This window comes from Poromitra crassiceps (genome assembly GCF_964638095.1).
Source record: "Poromitra crassiceps genome assembly, chromosome: 5".
NCBI classification, from domain to species: domain Eukaryota; kingdom Metazoa; phylum Chordata; class Actinopteri; order Beryciformes; family Melamphaidae; genus Poromitra; species Poromitra crassiceps.
Genome location: NC_139642.1, coordinates 32444772 through 32465613, shown reverse-complemented (window position 1 = coordinate 32465613; position 20842 = coordinate 32444772). Strand labels below are relative to the sequence as shown.

The following is a 20842-nucleotide window of genomic DNA, read 5'->3' as shown; positions in this document are numbered from 1 at the left end:
GTGAGTGAGAGGAAATGACACACAACAAAGGCTGTGAGTCAGATTCGTGGTGTGTGTCCTGTCCTCCTACCCGAGCCACCAGAGATCTGTACTACGATGCAGGATTTGTTTATTGAATATGACTGGAGTATGTCGCCATCGCAACTTATGTTGAACGGCTAACCTGCTCCAGAGCAGGTTATGTTCAGGATACTGCATCAAAACGGATAACGCCTCCTCACCAATCAGCTCCCTGGACAATTTGGCATCATTGTTTTAAACAATCTTTAATAAGACTAAGAAAGACTCTTTGCAGGGCAATGGTGTTTAGAGACCAGCAGAACAGCCTCACTTTCCATAAGGATTTATTACATTAGAGATATATTCCAGGCAATTTGCCCACTCTGGCTATAAAAGAGGGCTTCTATCAAATAGCAGGTAGCTTACAATAGTTGGCTATAGTTATCAATAGTGAATTAAATTTACTATTGCATGTGACAGGCAGTGATAAGTCTATTAACCAATGTGTTCTTTTTTCTTTCAACTTTTTTATAGAACAATATACAAGACAAACGGGTTGTTCAAGCTTAGTTTTGATGCCATTTTAATGTCTTGTTATTACTGTAGATTCTAAACGTGTGCTATTTTATTTTCACTGCTGAATAATTTTCCTTTTAGTGCTACTAACAGGTATCGATTACATTTCATTTAATCTTAAAGCTCTGCTCTGGATCTGTCTGTGTTGCATGTGATTGGCTATTTCTTACAAAATCTGCCTCTTTTATGTGAACGCGCTCATAGCTAGATTGGGAAAAACTGCGTCGATTTACCGAGTTGAGGACCACCGTCGTGTGACCGCTTAGCGTGATTGCAGTTGTTAGGCTTAGTGAAGCCAGATAACGGAAAGATATCCTGGGTATGTTGAACTTGCTTTGTAGTGCAGGCTGCCACTCCCACACACACTTATACACCAATTTACAATGGCACTTTGAAAGCAAGTGTTACAGTGTGAGATATGGGACTATTAGTGTATGCTTTTGATCTCTATTTTTGTTATGGAGGTGGAAAAAACATAACCCCCTCTGGTAGTGTTGCGTCTTAATTGAAAACATTGTATGTCGACTCAAGGCCATAAAAGGTCTTGGATACAGTTAAATATAGCATTTTAAGTGTTAGCTTTATCGATCTGAAAACTGTAGGGGTGTCACGATACACTCAGTTCACGATACGATACGATACCACGATATGGGATTCACGATAATGATACGATACGATATTTTAATAATATTATTTTGTGATCGATTTGTAAGTTGAGGGGGCATCCTCCACGCTAATTTAAGTAATTTCACCATTTTCATCCTCCGTGTCTGTAACGTCCCTCGTCTGTTCAAACAAAGCAATGAAAAGGAGAGCGAGCATGCAATCAGATGCAGATCAGTGCCACCATGTTCAGCTTCTTTTTCTCACGATATGAGATTTCATCTCAACGATACGTATTGTCACGTTTTGATATCGCGATATATTGTGGGACAATATATTGTGACATCTCTAGAAAACTGTTGCGGTTTCTTGGTGCATTGTTTTTCCAGATAGGAAGTCTAGAAGTCATCTTAAATGAAACTTGGAGACACATTGTGATAGACTGATTAATTCACACTCTGTATTGTTGTTGCTGTGGTGAAGGTCCAGGAGGAGTTGACTGGCGGGCAAAAGAGAGAGGAGGAGGAGGAAGGGGAGGATCCGTATAATGAGGAGAACATAGAACAGGTGGGTTCTGCAGGAACGCAAGAATCTGAGGGTTTCTGACTTTTTCTGTGGGAACCCAAAGTTCTTAGTTATTTTATTATCACAAACCAAAACTGAGTATAAGACACCATGTTCTCAAAGTTTGTTAAAACATTACCCACATTTTAGTGTTTTAGTCTAGCTGCAATAGACCCATTTCACCGCAAACGTTTTGAGGTGGTAAAGCAGGAAGTAAAGCACGTCTAACCCTCAGTAATGTCATTGGTTACACCTGCTTTACTTCATGCTTTACCACCTCAAAGTTGCTGTGAAAAGGGCCTATACTTATTGGTGTATCTTTGGAAGGCTGTGGAAACTTGGGAACCCATACTATTCTCTCGGTTACCTTTCTTTGGATCCTATCCCAGCTCTTGGGTAACACACCGCACATGCACACTGGGAGAGTTCATTCCAGTGGATCCTTTTGTACCTGGTCAAATGTTTTGATGGCGCATCCGTAAAGTAATATTCACCACACCACACCTTGTGAGGTATAATAATACCAGGATTCTGTTGTGCTTGTGGAGTGTCTGGGAGACTGTGTGTGTGTTGCTGTGTTGTCCCTGTAACTGTAACCTGGCCAGTGTGTCCTGGACAGTGAGGGAGATCAGGTGTTGCTCTCTCTAGGCGTCAGGTTACCTCCTGGGCCGCCTTTACTTAATTCATCTACTGGATATCTCGCACACAGGAGAGTACAGTACAATACATTTAGCGGACTTATTTCTGTAAGATTCAAAACGGATATGAACATCAATGTTCACTGTGTTATTTTTGATAGATAGTTTGTGTCCTATGGACTCCAGAGACAAGCAGCGTTTTGCACATACAGTATTGTTTATCAGCTTTGACCAGTTCTTTTGACTTTGACTTCAGTCAGCCGACATGGCAAGTGACCAATTCACAAATTCTGTATTCCCAAGTTTGAGTTATTCGTCTTCTTCTTCTTTGACTTTTTGCTCAAAGCAACAGCAGTGTAATCAACACTAAATGTGATTTGTCAAGTCTTTCACATTCACAACCATACCACACATTGTTAGATCATTGGTGGTCCTCATCTAAAACATCTGTACATGTACCTATCATTTGTGTTCCTTTGTAACGATCTTAGCTGTGTAGCCAGCTGGTCTCCACAGTCAACAGACTGTAATGTGGGATAAAATCATTACTTTGCTAATGTGCAGACACAAAAAGATTGGTGTCAATAAGACAGACTTTGAGCAGTACAAATGAGACCAAGTAATTTAATTCTCCAGGCAAGTTTTATTGACTAAAGTTTTGAAAATGAAAATGTCTCCCTCAGGCGGTCTACCTAGCTCCAGTGTCAGAGAAGGTTTTTTAATTTTAGTTTTAGATTACCAACTGGATAGAAGGATGAAAGGATGGATGTGCAGAGAAGTGCATGTGTGGCCATTAGGCCTAGTTTACATAACGCATTTGGGCCTTCAGTTTCCATGACAACAGAGTTATGGGCAATATGCCCAAAAAGAATCTGTAGTACTCTCTGGAGGTAGAGGGGGTGCACAGCAGGAGGTTGGATGTTTGAGAGGGTACAGGACTTTAAAAAGTTTGGGAACCACTGAACAAGCCTATCAATAATAGCATTGGCATTCAACAAACTATCATGACATTCAAGTCTGATAACGAGTTGCTAAATATACATAATGGATGATAAGTGGCAGATACATCGAATTCCTCTGCCAAGTGCTGCAAGGGTCTTTTTTATATGCTTTGCTGGTTTTTATTCTTTAATGCAACCAATCTGCAGCAGTGTTTCACCATTGCCGACTTGCATTTAGCGGGTTCCATCTGCACGCGAATCGTTATCACAATGCTGTCGTATAGAGAATCAAAGTCTTCCGGGTTAGGCATACGCACCAAGAGATTTCATCCGCCATTTATTTTCCCATAGACATTTTGTAAAAATGCTTTTTGATTATTCATATTTTTTTGGTTGGAGTGAAATCTTCTATGGTCTCTCCCGATTCTAAATATAGCTGAATCGCTTGCTTTCACCAAGTACAATTATTTATATAAGCATTTTATGAAATGTCCATGGGAAAATAAATGGCAGATGAAATCTCTTGATATGCATGCTGAAGCAGGAAGTGACATCGACTTTGGCTCTCTATAAATGCGGAACCAAAGTTCTTGAACGCAACGACAGTTTGCAGTTTTATGCAGAGACCGTTGTCGGCTAAATGTGGCCTAAATTAGTTACATTCTATGTTTTGTGTTGTGCTTCAGGATGAAGTAAAACACCAGGAAGTACCAAGAAAAGAGGGGGATCACAGAAAAGAGGCGGAGAATAACGAGGAGGAGAATTACGAAGAAGAGGAAGAGGAAGTAGAGGACGATATGGCCGGAGGGGACAAGAGAACCAATCGGAGGGCAGAGATGTGACGGGACAATCATTGACCAGTAGCAGTGCCTTCCGGCTGCCCTCTGGGCCTATCAGGTCTTTCTATTGCCGTGTTTCCCAAAGGACCTCAACCAGGCGTCCACTCAGACTCCCGAATGGGATAATCGAGTAATCGGAGTACTTTGCCTGGGGATGGGATGATATTCCCAAAACTGTGCAGTTGGAACTAATCAACTTACACTGTGGAAATGGACAGAATACTTCAGGCGGAACTGGGATACATATATTTCTAAATTCATTTGCTTGTCTGCCTTAACGCCTGTCTGGTTCTGTTTTTCTATCAGTTCTAACAGCAGACAAGCGGAGAATGTACTTTTACTGTGTCGTCCTTGCGTATGTGTAAAGAAAGCAAAGATAAATGATTTTATTCCAATGTCCAGGCTTTTATATGCGTTTTATGAGAAATATTTTCTTTTCTTTGCTGTAGCTCTCAAAATCCGTAGGTCCTCTTATAGTGCTACCATTAGCACAACGTGCATTCCAATCAATCAAGTAATTCTCCGTTATTTATTGTTGATTGTGACAATTCTGACAATCGTGAATGGTGCAGCGTTTTGTGTTTAGTTTTGAGTCTTTTCCCCGGCCTGACTGAATTAGTTTGGCTCATAACTGTTTTAAACAAGGTCTGGGGAAATCGTCACTGGATGTTTCTACAAATGCCAATCAAAAAGACAATTGTGTTGCCGGTATTCTCGTTTGCTCAAAGTGTCACAAAGTGTCACATTGCCATGTGCCTTTCCAATCTTCCAAGCGCGTCTTTTCTCTCCAAGTCACTTTTCATGTGGAAATGTATTTGAGCAGGGCAGATAAGAGCATGCCAGCCCAAGATGATCCTCTTGCTTGTTGCCTCATCATAGCTTTGAATGGACCACCTTGACTGCTGCTGTTACAGTAACTCCACAATGCAATTCTCCACCAACATCCTTAGTCTACTGTACAATGTATAGTAATATAAATACTTACAATTTGTACATATTTTTCCACCAGTTATATTTGATACAAAAAAAGTGAGATTTTGACTGTACTGAAACATGTATATCAGTAGAAGGGTGTGAGTGCAGAATAAAGATGGTGAAGGATTTCGGGTTATTTCGACAGCCTGGTCTGATTCTGTACCAGACGTTCAGCCTTTTGAAGCTGCCAGTTGAAGTTGATGACAGTCTGTCTTCAATGGCGTGTTGATTTGGGGAAAGAAATCCACCGCATTACATAAAGTATGTGCCCAAAAGATGGAGGCAGCACCAACTTCGCAATATTTTAGTCATTGTTCTAGTGGGAACTCAAACCTACGGTTCATTTTAGGGCATAATCTCTCTGCCTTTTGGGTAACTATCGTGGGGATATTTCTTACCCATGGTTTAAGATTGGTGGTGGGTTGTCTTATATTTATATTTGTTTTGTTTGGTGGAGAAATGTAAGAGAGAGAGAGATCATTGCAGGTGTTGAGAAACAATACTGTGATACTTACTGAATGACAGTCTTTCTAAACCACTAAGCCACTTGTCTGCACCAAGTAAAATGTATGGAAATGATCGTGATTATGGTGACGGAAGGGCTGAAATTCCAACTTATGGGCAATTGGTTGACACTCAGGCCAAGTCTACTGTGCCCACACAGCATCTTGATGACTGTCCTTGGTTCCCTAGTGTTCCCATACTCTACATATTTATGTGTAAGGACCTCAGAGTTGAGCTGCTGCTCCTCCACACTGATAGAAGCCAGTTGGTGTGTGCTGATTGGCTCGTGCATGGGTGCCCCTGGTGAAGATATCTGAAGTGCCGGTTGTCCCATTGCCAGCAAGGCCCTGAACGGGATCATAAAATGGATGGATGTAGTTATGGCTGGCGGCAGGCTCACAGCTGTGGGCGATACTTCTGTCAAGTCCGTTTTCAGACTGAAACAAGATGAGCATAAATGTGCATTAAAGCAGATGGGGCCCATCATAAATATTCATCGATGAGTTTACATATCGCACTTGTTCAGTTCACTTTTCTGCACGGCAGGGAGAACCGACCCGCAGACGTTTCCCCAAGGATAATAAATTCCTTGTCAACTGTCTCTTCCTTATCTCGCCTTTTTGGCTGGAGAGCGGAGAGGTGAGGCGATGTCTGTAAACTCCTTCCTCCGGGGAACGAGCCGACGGATGAGGATGAAATGAAAATCAAACGAGTGTGGGGGTTTGTCGAGCGGGACAAGGCAATTACCTCAAATGAGCAACATTTGTCCACCACCTCAATCACACCCCCCCCCCACACACACACACACACCTCAATCACATCATCTCTCTCTCTCTCTCTCTCTCTCTCTCTCTCTCTCTGCTTCCTCCCTCTCGCCCTGCCATCGTCCCAGTACTTTCTCTCCATTTTTTGCTCTCTCTTTCTCCACTCTCCTCCTGTCATCCTCCCTGCGCTGGTGTCAGATTCTTGATCTCCCCAGGGGGATTGTGGTATGTTGGAGGAGTGTGAGCGTAACAGGTGTCTCATTACTGTGCTAATAGTGGGCCGCAGGGAGGCCCACACACACACACACACACATCGATAGTGACAAGCAATTGCAAAGATTCTGCTCTCTACATTTCTCTCTCACTCGATCATTTCATGGGTGAATTACCAGGCATGAATAATTCGAATGTGCCGACTGCCTAGAGCCGAAGTCTATCTTGAGATGCCCCGCCCACATGACTGCCACAAATTCCCCAACCTTACCAGTGTGAGATTGACTTGGAAGTTAAAGCTCCAAGCAAATGAACAGATTTATTTTCCACCCACAATTATTTTATTTTATTTTTTATTTTTTCATTGGGAAAAATCAAATCAAACCCTCACCTGATGTTACTGCCGTATCAGAATAGATCATAATATCAAGACGGACTGTCAAGATCATCGACAACATCATGCAGCGATCACTATAGATTAAATCTCACACATTTAGATACTCCACTTGACCTGCTTCCTGTTTTCTCAGGATGCAGTGGGCTAAGCTCGCACTGTGTTGTGTTCATTATCCTGTCTGTCTGCAGCAGTAAGGCCCCTCATTCATAGGAGACTAACTTCTCACACACACACACACACACACAATCTTCCTCACTTAAACGAATCCCAATGAGGCATGTCACTGGCAGTTTATGCCTGGCTGTAGGCTTGTTAGAGAGATATCAGCCGCTTAAATTGTGTTTCTCCGCATTACTGTGAGGGGAAGCGAGGTCACAGATTGTGTGTTTGTCTGCATGTGTGTGTGTGTGTGTGAGTATTCATACCTGTTACAGGATATCAGATAGCAGTGTGTCTTTATGTTTCAGGTTGGGGGGTGAAAGTGAAACCATTATTAAAGAACAATACACTCCTGCAATATATGAATAAATCACCTGCTGCCGACAGGAGGGGACAATGTCAGTGTGACCGCTGAGTGTGAGTGTGTGTGTGTGTGTGTGTGTGTGTGTGTGTGATGATATGTCATTTAGTGGGTGCTTTTATCCAAAGCACTTTACAGTAGTAGCATGAGTGCACACACTTTTAGCATGGGTGGACCCCAGTGGAGATTAAACCCGTAACTCTGACAGTGTTAGTGCTGCCTGCACCCCGCCCATCCAGCTACAACGCATTACATGTGCAAGTGTGCGTGTGCATGTAGGCTATGTGTCTGTCTGCACATGCATTTGCAGGTCTCTCTGTGTGATATTTGTGCTTTTGTGTAAGTGCGTCTGTCCGTGTGTGTGTGTGTGTGTGTGACCTGCTGCATGAGGACACAGCAGGCCATTATCCATGGGAGTCTGGATGCTAAATGTTTGATAAGCCTTCAGAGCGGATGTCCTGGTTCTCCTCTCATATATCACACAGTCATGTACAGTCTACTAATGACCCAGTCACAACATGACAATCCATGTCAACATGCACATTTGTTTGCTCACTGTGGTCGCATTTTCACTTTGAGCAACTGCATGTAATAATCGGATCCAATCAAATCGAACATATATCAGATTAAATAGAATGATATACAGTATAGTATATACGGTAGTATAGTAATTATAGTAGGCTAGTATTACAGTATTATATATGTGTCTGCCGCAGCTTGTAGCAGGCAGTGGAGTGTGAATATGAGTTTGTGTTGGCTCAGCGACCAGAGCAATCTCCAGTTCTCCAGTTGGTGATGAGTCATGTAGCAATCAGATGAGCTCTCTCTCTCTCTCTCCTCCCCCCGCCATCTCCCCCCCCCCCCTGCCCCCCGCTCGCTCTATCCAAGTTGATCATAAGCATTCCCTCTGGAGCAGCCTACTGTACCACTTGCTGTTTTGCTTCTGCATAAAGAAAAGTTACAAAGAAATCAATGGGGGCGAAACAGCTAAAATACATTATGCAGTTTTCTATTTATTATCCAAGTATTAATACAGTATACAAAAAATATCTTGTACAAAAATATCTGATGCATTGGTACTTTTTATGAAACAGCTTGCATTACCATTACAATTACTGTGGTTGTGTTTTCAATGTGGCTTAAAAACCTGTTTTTCGGCAGCAGTTGTGGGGGGCAGGGGGGGGGGGGGATAGCAGATTTAACACCAGAACGAACAGTAGAGGCCAGTTGACTTTGAGCGCCTTTGATTTAACCTTGAATTCAATTAATCTTGAATTATGACAAAATAGTATCTTTCTGACCCTAAAGCAGCACTTTGGCAAGTAAAGGGCTGCAAATGGGAAAAGTGAGAATGGAGCCAGTATGTCACAAAATGTTGCACGTCCTGGTGGTTTCTGGGAACTGTAGGCTGGTGAGCAGAGAGTCTTCTGGCAGCTTGGGGATTCCATCCAGGACCTGCAGCTTTGGCAAACAGGAGAAAACACTGCAGAGAGAGAGAGAGAGCGAGAGAGGCAAGGACACAGCAAGAGAGAGAAGGGGTGCAAAGAAAATATGTAGAAGAACAGGAGATCAGTTCAACCTGCTATCATAATCTCACCCAATCACCATCTCTTATTTTTTCTACCTCTGCTTCTTTGTATCTCTTCCTCATCTCTCTCTCTCTAACCTCCCCCCCACTCTTCCATGTTGCCCCTCTTTCTCCTCCATACTCAAATGAAATCGGGCATGACTTTCTGGGACCACAGTGATGACGTGGTCATCATCATAATCTTCTTCTTCTTCGTGTATGTATGTGTATACACACACACTCACGTGGTTGTTTTGTGTGTGTATTAGTGTATGTTTATCTTTTCAAATATACATAATAAATAAATAAGAATGCTGTTGCATAGTTGCAGTGCAAGTTCAGGTAATTAACTCAAGTAAAAAGTCAAAGGCATATTCTATAAACTGCCAAAAATAGCTAGAATAACAGCATGTATCTATCTATCTATCTGGCAGAAATCTCAGATTTGGATCACCACCAAAATCTATTCAACTCATCCTTGGCTCATCTGTCCACCAAATTTCATCCAGATCCTTTTGAAACTTTTTGAAATATCTTGCATAACTTCCCTCTTCCTTCCTTCTTTGCCAGAGGTAAAAAGAGCTTTGAGAGATTCAGTTCATGCGATCACCATCTTTGGTCTATGCATACATATACAAACACCTTCTCACCGTGCTCGGTAGTCCTGAGTGAAGGTCACTGGGTTGCGGGTGAGGTTTAGGGAGCGCAGTGGGCTGTTCCCCAGAGCGCTCAGACCCCCCAGGGAGCCAATGGCGTTCTCAGACAGACAAAGGTGCTCCACCGCTGGGAGCTTTGGCAGCTGGCGCAGACACACCAGGTGGTTGCGGTGCAGATTCAGCATTTTGCACCTGCCCAAAGGAAGCACACCTAAGGTTGACCTTTTTTTGATTGCTGTTGTTGATTATTGGGAACAGATTATATTTGTGGTATTGTATGATTTGGAAAATAAAACCTATGTACAGTTGATGTGCTACGTAGCCTACTGAGAGCACATTATGGTTAATGGTTATTATAGTTCAGTTTATAGCTCCTTATCACACACGCATGCTGCAAATTTACATACTGTATATAGATAGATGAAAACATGTGGAACACATGTGAAACATGTGCTTTGCCTTTGCCCATGGGAAATGTGCAGTTTTGGAACATTTTCACATGTGAAATGTGTGATGTTTTGCACGTGCTCCACATGTGGAAAACATGTTGCTATACAACATGTGGCAAAACATGTTATCACATGTTATAACATGTGATAACATGTTTTCCACATGTGAAAATGTTCCAAAACCACACACTTCCCATGGGTTTCACATGTTTTCACATGTGAAATTTAACATGTTTCAATGTGATGTGAACCTCATGTGTTATTCTTGTAAGGGAGGTTCCCTATCATATATACACATTTCACTAGATTATATACATTGCGATACTACACAAACACAGCATATCTTTAGACTGTGGGAGGAAACCCATGCAAACACGGGGCATGCAAACTCCATACAGAAAGGACCATGATGGAGATTCGAACCCACGACCTTCTTGCTGTGAGGCGACAGTACTAACCACTGAGCCACTGTGCCACGTTAATGGTTAACGGTTATATGTTATGATGATGGTGCTTTCTGGGTAGAGCAGTACTTTGGTCGGCATACTGGGGCTGGACCAGTTAAAGGAAATACAACATGAAAAAGGACTTTGCCTTTGAAGAAAGTAAATCTCTACTACAAAGGCAGCTGCTCAGGCGAGTCATATTAAGTTGAATGCCAATTAGCAGTGTCGGCTTTAAAAGAGGTCTGACAATAATGGCTTTTATATGAGTTCAGTTTTCAAAGCGACATAAGGCAATTAACAAACTCATAGCCAATTAACAACTCCAAAGAGGCCAAATTGAGGGTGCCTGAATTGCTGGTGCATCAGTGACAATATCGTCTTGGTGGCACAGTGGGCGGCTCAGGAGTTAGCACTGTCGCCTCACAGCAAGAGGGTTGTAGGTTCGAATCTCCACTCCGGTCCTTTTCTGTGTGGAGTTTGCATGTTCTCCCATGCGTGGGTTTCCTCCCACAGTCTAAAGATATGCTGTGTTTGTGTAGTATCACAATGTATATAATCTAGTAAAAAGTGTAGTATGTAGGTAACCTATGTTGTGTGTAGATATAGCCTATGTTGTAGTAATTATAGAGCTCAGGTTGGTGAGGGGTGTGTGATGCATTGTGGCTAGTGTAGTACTTACCTTGGCAGACGTATAGAACTCAGGTTGGTGAGGGAGTTGTCAACCAGTTGGAGTTTCTCCACACGGATCAACCGGCGGAGGATCCTGAGGAAATTCTCTTGCTGGAAGGGATCCCCCAGGTCCTGGTAGGATAGATTTAACTCCTGAGAACAGACAATGGGTAGAATAGTTGAGTCTCTGTCTCTCTGTGTGTGTGTGTGTGTGTGTGTGTGTGTGTGTGTGTCTCTCTCTCTCTCTCACACACACACACACACACACACAGCTTACGGACTCACCGAGCAGTTCTCCCAATTCTCTTGCAGCCTCTCCTCCCATCTCTGCCCTTCCTCCTGCTCTCTCCTCGTCCTCTTCCTCCCTCTCTCCAAATGGATGTCATCCACCTCTCTTAGGAACAGATCCTCTTCTGATGGCCCTGTTTGATGACATCATCAAAGAAAGTCTATGGCAACGTGCACATCCATACAGTCAAACTGTCAAACGCTTATGCTCACATTCACACACATGATATTGATATGATCCAAAACATATTTACTTGCAGTTTTGGTTGTACTTGGTTTGCATTCTTACTTCCTCGTCACACTTGTGCTAAATGTATGTCAACTGCTTTATACATTGGCAACGCAACCAAGATTGTGCACATCCACTGACAAGGAATTAAATGGAACTCATGAACGGCAGCACAATATTGCGTGGAAAATAAGCTGCTGCATGCATTATATTCGTTATCATTAAGATATTTAAGGCATGTAAATGTAAGTTAATCTATACAGTAGCGGTAGCTGTTGTAGTAGTGCATGCTGTTGCAGCATGTTTGTTTTTATTCTGGCGGTTTGTTGCTTTGTTCTTTTGCAAATGTTGTAAAGTCAAACTTAGCGAGCATATTGGAGCACAAACTCTCTCAACCGGCTGCCAGATCTCTTGTTTCCCTTCAGCAGAACAGCAGTGCATTACTTACTGTTGAGAGAGCCGACCGGGGGGAGGAGTTCTATTCAATTTCCTTTCCTTCAATTTAATTTAACCTATGGTTGCTGCAACAAACAGCACAGAGTAGAACGTCTATCACTACTATCACATAGCTGCATGTTGTTGAATATGAAAGTGCAAAGGTCACAGTGGTGGTTTCCATACTGATCCCGGACCTTCTCGGACCCTGGGGCAGGTCAGTTGGTCGCCCCTGACATCACTCTGCTCCAGGCGTTGCCACGACGCAAACCGGAACCGACTGGACGGCAGCTAGTGGAGAAACAGGAGGACAGGGTGAGCGAGGCAACAGTCAACACCTTGTCCCCCACGAATGATGGGGGGCCAATCAGGAACAAATATAATGCCACCTTGCAATTGAGCCAATTAGCCCAGAACAAACAGGCAGACAGATACTGATACATACATATCAGTTTGACAGTGGTGCACAAGAAGAGATGAGGATGGGAATAGAGATGGAGAAGAGAGGTACCACAAACAAGCTCTACAGCATCATCTACCATAGCTCTCCATTGGTGCAACATGGACCATACATGCTACAGCTGAAATCAAGGGGCATTTGAGGCCTGTGTTAAGAAGGTAAAAGCATCCACATTACTTCTATTTCTGGAACTGTACTCCATTGGAATCTGGTTGAGAAGAATCACTGTTTCACAATCTACTGATCGAGGTTACCTAACTCTGTAGTCACATGTTCACACATCACGGTTGCCATTGACTACTATGCTGTCCTGAGACCCCCCCCCCCCCCCCACCACCACCACCACCACCACCACCCTTCTCTCCATTTCATCTGTCATCTCTCTTTCCCTCATCCAGTGTGCATACATGCTATGTTATTATCTCCTCCAATAGGTATCTTTACACCAAGCATTTCAGAAACCACATCACATATACTGTACTGTACAGTGTACACTAGCAAATATCAGCTCCATCTGCTCTCTTCATCAAATAGGCTGAGCAAGTGTATCCTGATGACAGCTTTCTGTCATGAGTTAGGGTCGAACCCAAAAGCAGACGGACAACCAGGTGAGGAAAAATTTACAAAGTATTTATTTTTGAAATGTTCAGGTTGAGCTCTGGGTGGCAAGTCCGCAGGTTGATGATCCTGAGGACACACAAGGAAAAGACGTCAGGCTAACAGGCAGACAGGCAGCAGATCAAAAAGGGAATCAAAAATAGGCTATCGCAACAACTCTGATTAATACTGGCTGGAGTCAGGATCACAAACCGTGCAATGGCAATGTTCCAGCGAAGACTGATGACTGAGGATGGTTCTTATAGTGGGTGAGATGAGTGCTGATTGCTGGCAGGAGTGCTGATTGGTGATGAGAAGCAGGTTTGTAGGTTCAGGTGGGCGCAGCAGAATGGTGTTGTGACAGTACCCCCCCTTCTAAGGGGCGCCTCCAGGCGGACCACCAGGCTTGTCCGGGTGCCTCCTGTGGAATCCACGGACCAGGTTAGAGTCCAGGATGTGCCGACGAGGGACCCAACTTCTTTCCTCAGGACCGTATCCTTCCCAGTCAACCAGGTATTGAATACCGCGACCACGGCGGCGAGAGTCCAGGAGACGACTGACAGAGTACGCAGGATGGTCATCGATCATTCGAGGTGGTGGGGGTGGCGGAGCTGGAGGAACTAGATTGCTGGTAGAGACAGGTTTGAGGCGAGACACATGGAAGGAAGGATGGACCCGGAGAGTACGGGGCAGTTTCAGACGAACCACTGATGGGTTAATGACTTTGATGATGGGAAAAGGACCAATAAATCTGGGACAGTTTTTTAGCATCAGATTTCAATGGCAGATCCTTGGTAGAAAGCCATACCTTGTCACCGGCCGAGTAGTTAGGAGCAGGGGAACGGTGGCGATCAGCCGCCCGTTGGTAACGACCAGAGGCTTTGAGTAGAGCCGCACGTGCTCGTCGCCAGGTCCTCTGGCACCGACGGACATGGGCTTGGACCGATGGCACCAGGATCTCCTCTTCCTGAGAAGGAAAAAGGGGCGGCTGATAGCCATAAAGGCATTCAAAGGCTGACATACCGGTAGCTGACGATGGCAGGGTGTTATGGGCGTATTCCACCCAGGGAAGTTGGGAGGACCACGAGGACGGGTTGGCGGAGACGAGACAGCGGAGGGCAGTCTCCAGGTCCTGGTTTGCCCTCTCTGACTGACCATTGGTTTGAGGATGAAACCCCGATGATAGGCTGATGGTGGCCCCGATGGCGGAGCAGAATGCCTTCCAGACCGCCGAAGTGAACTGGGGCCCTCGGTCCGACACTATATCACGGGGAATGCCATGGACCCGGAAAACCTCCCTGACTAGTACCTCCGCCGTTTCTTGAGCTGAGGGCAGTTTAGACAGGGGAACAAAGTGCACAAATTTACTGAAACGGTCAACGACAGTGAGTATGACTGTATTACCATCAGAGGCAGGTAGACCAGAGACAAAATCCAAAGACAGGTGTGACCAGGGACGGTGAGGAACCGGCAAAGGACGCAGCAACCCCACCCTGGGCTGAGTGGAGGACTTGTTCTGGGCACACACCGGACAGGCCAAAACAAAAGACCTAGTGTCCTCCTTCAAGGAAGACCACCAGAACCGCCTACGGAGGAAGGCTTGGGTTCGGGTTATGCCAGGATGACATGCGAGTCTGGTGGAGTGAGCCCACTGTAACACACGGGATACAACAGCGTCAGGTACAAACAAGCGGCCTGGGGGACCGTTACCTGGGTCCGGCTGAGTCCGTTGTGCTTCTCTGACCTCCTCCTCTATGTTCCAGGTGACGGCGGCGGCAGCGATCACCCAGGAAGGAGGAATAATGGTGTCAGGTGGGCTGGAGTCAGTCTCCTTTTCATACAGCCGAGAGAGTGCGTCGGCCTTGGTGTTTTTGGATCCGGGTCTGTAAGTCAGAGTAAAGTCGAAACGACCAAAAAAAGAGTGCCCACCTGGCTTGGCGCGAGTTGAGTCGCTTGGCTGACTGAATATACTCCAGGTTTTTATGGTCGGTCCACACGATAAACGGAAGATCAGCCCCCTCCAGCCAGTGCCGCCACTCTTCCAGTGCCCACTTCACTGCCAAGAGCTCACGATTTCCCACGTCGTAGTTTCTCTCGGCTGGGGAGAGACGATGAGACAGGAAGGCACATGGGTGAAGCTTACCATCTTCTGGGGACCGCTGAGAGAGGACTGCCCCTAGTCCCACTTCTGAAGCGTCCACTTCCACGACAAACTGCCTGGTCGGGTCAGCCTGAATCAGGATGGGAGCAGTGGTGAAGCGGTGTTTGAGGTCGTCAAAAGCTGCCTCTGCGGCAGGTGTCCACTGGAACCGTCTGGAGGTGGAAGTCAGAGCATTTAAAGGGGCTGATACACGGCTATAGTTACGAATAAACCGTCTGTAGAAGTTACCAAAACCAAGGAATCTTTGGAGCTGCTTACGGCTGATGGGCTTTGGCCATTCTAGGACCGTGCTCACCTTGGCTGGGTCCATTTTTACCTGGTTATCGGCCACGATGTAGCCTAGGTATGTCACTGAGGACGCATGGAAGTCACACTTCTCTGCCTTCACAAAAAGGCGATTCTCCAGGAGCCTTTGGAGGACTTGGCGGACGTGCAGCACATGCTCAGAGAGATTCTTAGAAAAAATCAAGATATCATCCAGATAAACAAAAACAAAACGATTCAGCATGTCCCGGAGGACGTCATTTACCATGCTCTGGAAGACGGCGGGGGCATTGGTCAGGCCAAATGGCATTACCAGGTACTCAAAATGCCCCAGGGGGGTGTTGAGGGCCGTCTTCCATTCATCTCCTTCTCTGATCCGGACCAAATGGTAAGCATTGCGGAGATCGAGTTTGGTGAACACTGTGGCCCCCTGGAGAAAATCAAAGGCAGAGTGCATGAGAGGCAGGGAATTCTTGACCGTGATATTATTGAGACCCTTAAAGTCTATGCACGGACGGAGAGACCCATCCTTCTTGGCTACAAAAAAGAACCCTGCACCGAAAGGTGAAGATGACGGCCGGATGAGACCTGCAGCCAGGGAGTCCTTGATGTACCTCTCCATGACCTCCCGCTCTGGCTTGGAGATGTGATAAAGCCGGCTGCTAGGGAGGGGTGCTCCCTGCAGCATGTCTATGGGGCAGTCATACGGGCGATGAGGAGGAAGAGAGAGGGCTTGCTCCTTACTGAAAACTGCTTTGAGCTCGTGGTACTCGGAAGGCACCAGAGACAGATCCAGCGTCTCTGGGGTGGACACCTGACTGGGAACAGACTGAGGCCGAGCAGACTGGAGGCACACATGACAAAAAAGACTCAACTTGAAATCTTTGCAGACGCCCAATCAATGTGGGGACTATGTTTTATGAGCCAGGGATGACCCAGTATAATGGGAACTTAAGGCGAATCAATAACAAAAAAACTCATCTCCTCCTGATGGTTTCCAGATAGCAATAGGCCCACGGGCTCAGTCTTGGAAGTTATCCTGGAAAGGAGACGTCCATCCAAGGCGTTGGCCTCCAGAGGCTGATCCAGAGTCACTGTGGCCAGACCTAATTGCTTAACCACAATAGAATCCAAAAAACTTTCATCTGCTCCAGAGTCAATCAAGGCTAGAAATTCAGTGGACTGACCTTTAACTGTGATGGTTGCATGCAGTTGGGTGCGAGGACGAGGAGACAGAGGGCAAACAGTGTGGCTCGCCAGGATCCTCCCCTTTCCCGACGAACCTGCTAGTTTGCTGCCCGGCGAGGACAGGAGGCGAGGAAATTTACCTGGAAGACGGCGTGTTCTCTCTCTCCTTCGCTCACGGAGACGGTTGTCTACACGAATTAGTTCCTCCAAACTTCCAGGCTCGGGGTAAGACACTAATTCATCTTTGATGGACTCACATAGCCCGTTGGAAAACCCGGCTTGAAGGGACTCACCGTTCCATCCACTCTCTGCTGACAGGGTACGGAACTCAACCGTGTACTCTGCAACACTGCGGGAGCCTTGGCGGAGGGAGAACAATCTCCTAGATGCATCAATTCCTCGGACGGGATGATCAAACACTTGGCGGAAGGCAGTAGTGAAGGCAGTGTAGGATGAGGTAGTGGCCCCCGTCTCCCAAACCGCTGTAGCCCAAGCCAGAGCACTACCCCGGAGAAGGCCAATGATATAGGCAATCTTGGCTTTATCTGTAGGGTAAGACTGGGGCTGCTGATCAAAAACAATTCCACACTGCATCAAAAAAGAACGACAAAGTCCAAAATCCCCATCATACTTGTCCGGAGGAGGAACCCATGGTTCCTTAGTCGGAGTGGGAGGAACGGCAGGCAGCGGCGCTGGAGCGGCAGGAGCAGGTGAGGCCCTGAGCTGGGTTTGGATTTCGGATACCTTGGTGGTGAGTTCACGGAGGACATCCGTCACTTGCTGCAAACCCTGGCTGTGCTGGCTGAGGACAGATTCCTGGTTGGCTACGGCCTGGCAGATTGAGTCCAGGTCCATGGTGGTAGTGTCCGCTGGGTTCGTGATGGCTGGAACATTCTGTCATGAGTTAGGGTCGAACCCAAAAGCAGACGGACAACCAGGTGAGGAAAAATTTACAAAGTATTTATTTTTGAAATGTTCAGGTTGAGCTCTGGGTGGCAAGTCCGCAGGTTGATGATCCTGAGGACACACAAGGAAAAGACGTCAGGCAGACAGGCAGCAGATCAAAAAGGGAATCAAAAATAGGCTATCGCAACAACTCTGATTAATACTGGCTGGAGTCAGGATCACAAACCGTGCAATGGCAATGTTCCAGCGAAGACTGATGACTGAGGATGGTTCTTATAGTGGGTGAGATGAGTGCTGATTGCTGGCAGGAGTGCTGATTGGTGATGAGAAGCAGGTTTGTAGGTTCAGGTGGGAGCAGCAGAATGGTGTTGTGACACTTTCACTGCCTTGTTTATTTCATCACTTCATATTAATTCCACTTCAGAACTTAAATAAGTTGATGGGGTTACATCTTAAAGCACAACTGACACATGGGTACTAACTATTACTAGTACAGCTGTTTTCTGTATATTTTGTCCGTGTAGCCATTCCTCCATTCATAGATTCTTCAAATTTTACCACACACTATTTCCTCTCTTCCTGCAATTCTAATTCTTCTCATTCTACATGGAGAAATGATTAAATTAATGTAACGTGATAGAAAATATAACTTACTGTACCTGCTTTTGCCAACTCTCCTACTCTACTTGAACTTCTGACATCTTGAACCCCCTCACATCCATCCTGTTCTCCCTTACCTGGTGTAACCTTACCCCCTTGCTCTGTTACTCTAGACATAAGAATGACCCCACTCCAAATGACCACTGCTCCTAGCTGTATTGACCCCTGAAGTGGACAATGACCATGTGTTCACATCACATGACATACAATATGGAGTACACCTACCTAAACCCAGTTTACCCACCTTTTTATTTGCAAAATAGTTGACCTTTTAGCCAATATTTGTTAGTGTTACTATGTAGTACTAGTGTACTGTATAGTATCAGATTGATGTAAGTTATTTGAACATAGGGCTTTTAACGGGGGTGGGGAGTGGGGGACTGGAGTGTCATAGTTACTTTTCCTACATTTTTATTTTCCCATTACATTAAAGGAACACTCCACCGATTTTCAACCAGCTTGGTATCATTACAAAATCAGTAGTACATGTATATCCGAAAATGGTAAACAGTTTTGCAGGCTTTCATTTAGTTTGACAGTTATTGAGAGTTGATTTGACACAGACAGGGTTCGAGTTATAATCGGAGCTTTGTGGGGGCCGGTCTCTAAAATAACGAATGAGATCCTATAGCTTGTGAATGTAAATAGGCTAATACTCATTACATTGAAAAAAGCATTATTTGTGATGAAAATAATGGTATGTATATTAGCGACCCCCACAGATGAATGATTTTACTGCTGTCATGGGGGTTCAGACACTTCCTTATGCTCAGCCCCCACTGGCCCCCACCATACCTCAAACCCTGTACATATAGAAACAGAAAGCATGCCTCATATAGAGAATTAATATTAACACATAACGCACTTGACTTTCATGCCAGCAGTGTTCATGATATCAATATCAAAACCTTAAAGCATATCTTTGAGCTCCACACAGGACCACAAGTCAGGAACCTCTGGATGGATTAGTGGTGGGGAGGAGGAGATAAGAAACCTCCTTCTTCATTAGAGTTCATTTGATCTTTTCATTCTTTATTCAAATAGTCAAGAGGGGGAGATCTTTCTGTAAAGATGTCTAGCAAGAAAGCAGTGTCCTGAGGGTGGAGAGTGGAGCATGGAGAAAAGGAGGATGGGAGGGGGGTTGGGTGTGAGGGGGACATGGAGGATGGAGGGAGTGAAAATAGGTTGAGTGGAGGAGGGGATCAGACTGAGGATCTTAGAGGCTGTTGGAGGTGGAAAGGAGGAGCATGGAGAGATAGGAGCATGGAAGCTTTGAAGCTGGAGAGATGAAGAGAAGGCAAGGAGGGCTTTGGGGTGGAGGATGAGTTGTGTGTGTGTGTGTGTGTGTGTGTGTGTGTGTGTGTGTGTGTGTGTGTGTTTGTGTGTGTGTGTGTGTGTGTGTGTGTGTGTGTGTGTGTGTGTGTGTGTGTGTGTGTGTGTGTGTGTGTGTGTGTGTGTGTGTGTGTGTGTGTGTGTAATATATCCAGACCACTCACAGGTGTAGTTACGACTCCAGAATCAGGACTCTGTTCCACAGAGAGGGGTGTGTGTGTTACGCGGAGGTCAGAGTACTGAGACGAGTGGGATTTGGGAAAACTGCTGCTGATAGTGTTCACACCTGAAGAACTGAGAGAGAGAGAGAGCAAGAGAGAGAGAGAGAGAGAGAGAGAGAGAGAGAGAGAGAGAGAGAGAGAGAAGAAGATGGAAAGAGAGATTAAGGTGAGGGGTAAAGAACTAGCAACGTGCAGATAAAGGAAAGAGACATAGGGTCATCCACAGCTGCATTTCTTACAGACCTAATAATAATATCCTCAGAAATGGCTCCAACTTAAAGGGACAGTTCACTCAAAAATGATCGACTCGCTCTCATGCCAGTTGAAACACACGCGACGTTTGCCCACATCTCTGAAGTTGTGCTGCAACCTCCCGATGTGTTATATAGACAAACTTCAGTCAACCTCCCTGTGTGTTATATAGTCTAGACAAACTTCAGTCAACCTCCCTGTGTGTTATATAGACAAACTTCTGTGTGTTATATAGTCTAGACAAACTTCAGTCAACCTCCCTGTGTGTTATATAGACAAACTTCAGTCAACCTCCCTGTGTGTTATATAGACAAACTTCAGTCAACCTCCCTGTGTGTTATTTAGACAAACTCCAGTCAACCTCCCTGTGTGTTATATAGACAAACCTCATTTGTGTTTCTGACATGAGGGTGAGTAGAGGATGACAGACTTTTCATTTTTGGGTGAACTGTACATTATAGCATCTATTGGCTTTTTCCAAACCCTGCTGCCAGCATCTCCCCTGTTTGAAGGGGAGCTGTCTTGTCT

The 20842-nt window shown here is 45.2% G+C and overlaps 1 protein-coding gene across 1 annotated transcript in view; it reads left to right on the top strand.

Annotated features, from left to right (window-relative positions):
- golim4a (golgi integral membrane protein 4a) overlaps positions 1-5262 on the top strand; it is a 30365-nt gene extending 25103 nt beyond the window's left edge. The window contains exons 15-16 of the mRNA XM_083637103.1: positions 1663-1746; positions 4009-5262. Coding sequence (XP_083493229.1) covers positions 1663-1746; positions 4009-4164 — 240 coding nt within the window. The 3' untranslated portion in view covers positions 4165-5262. The remainder of the gene's footprint in view (positions 1-1662; positions 1747-4008) is intronic.
- Positions 5263-20842: the final 15580 nt, after the last annotated feature.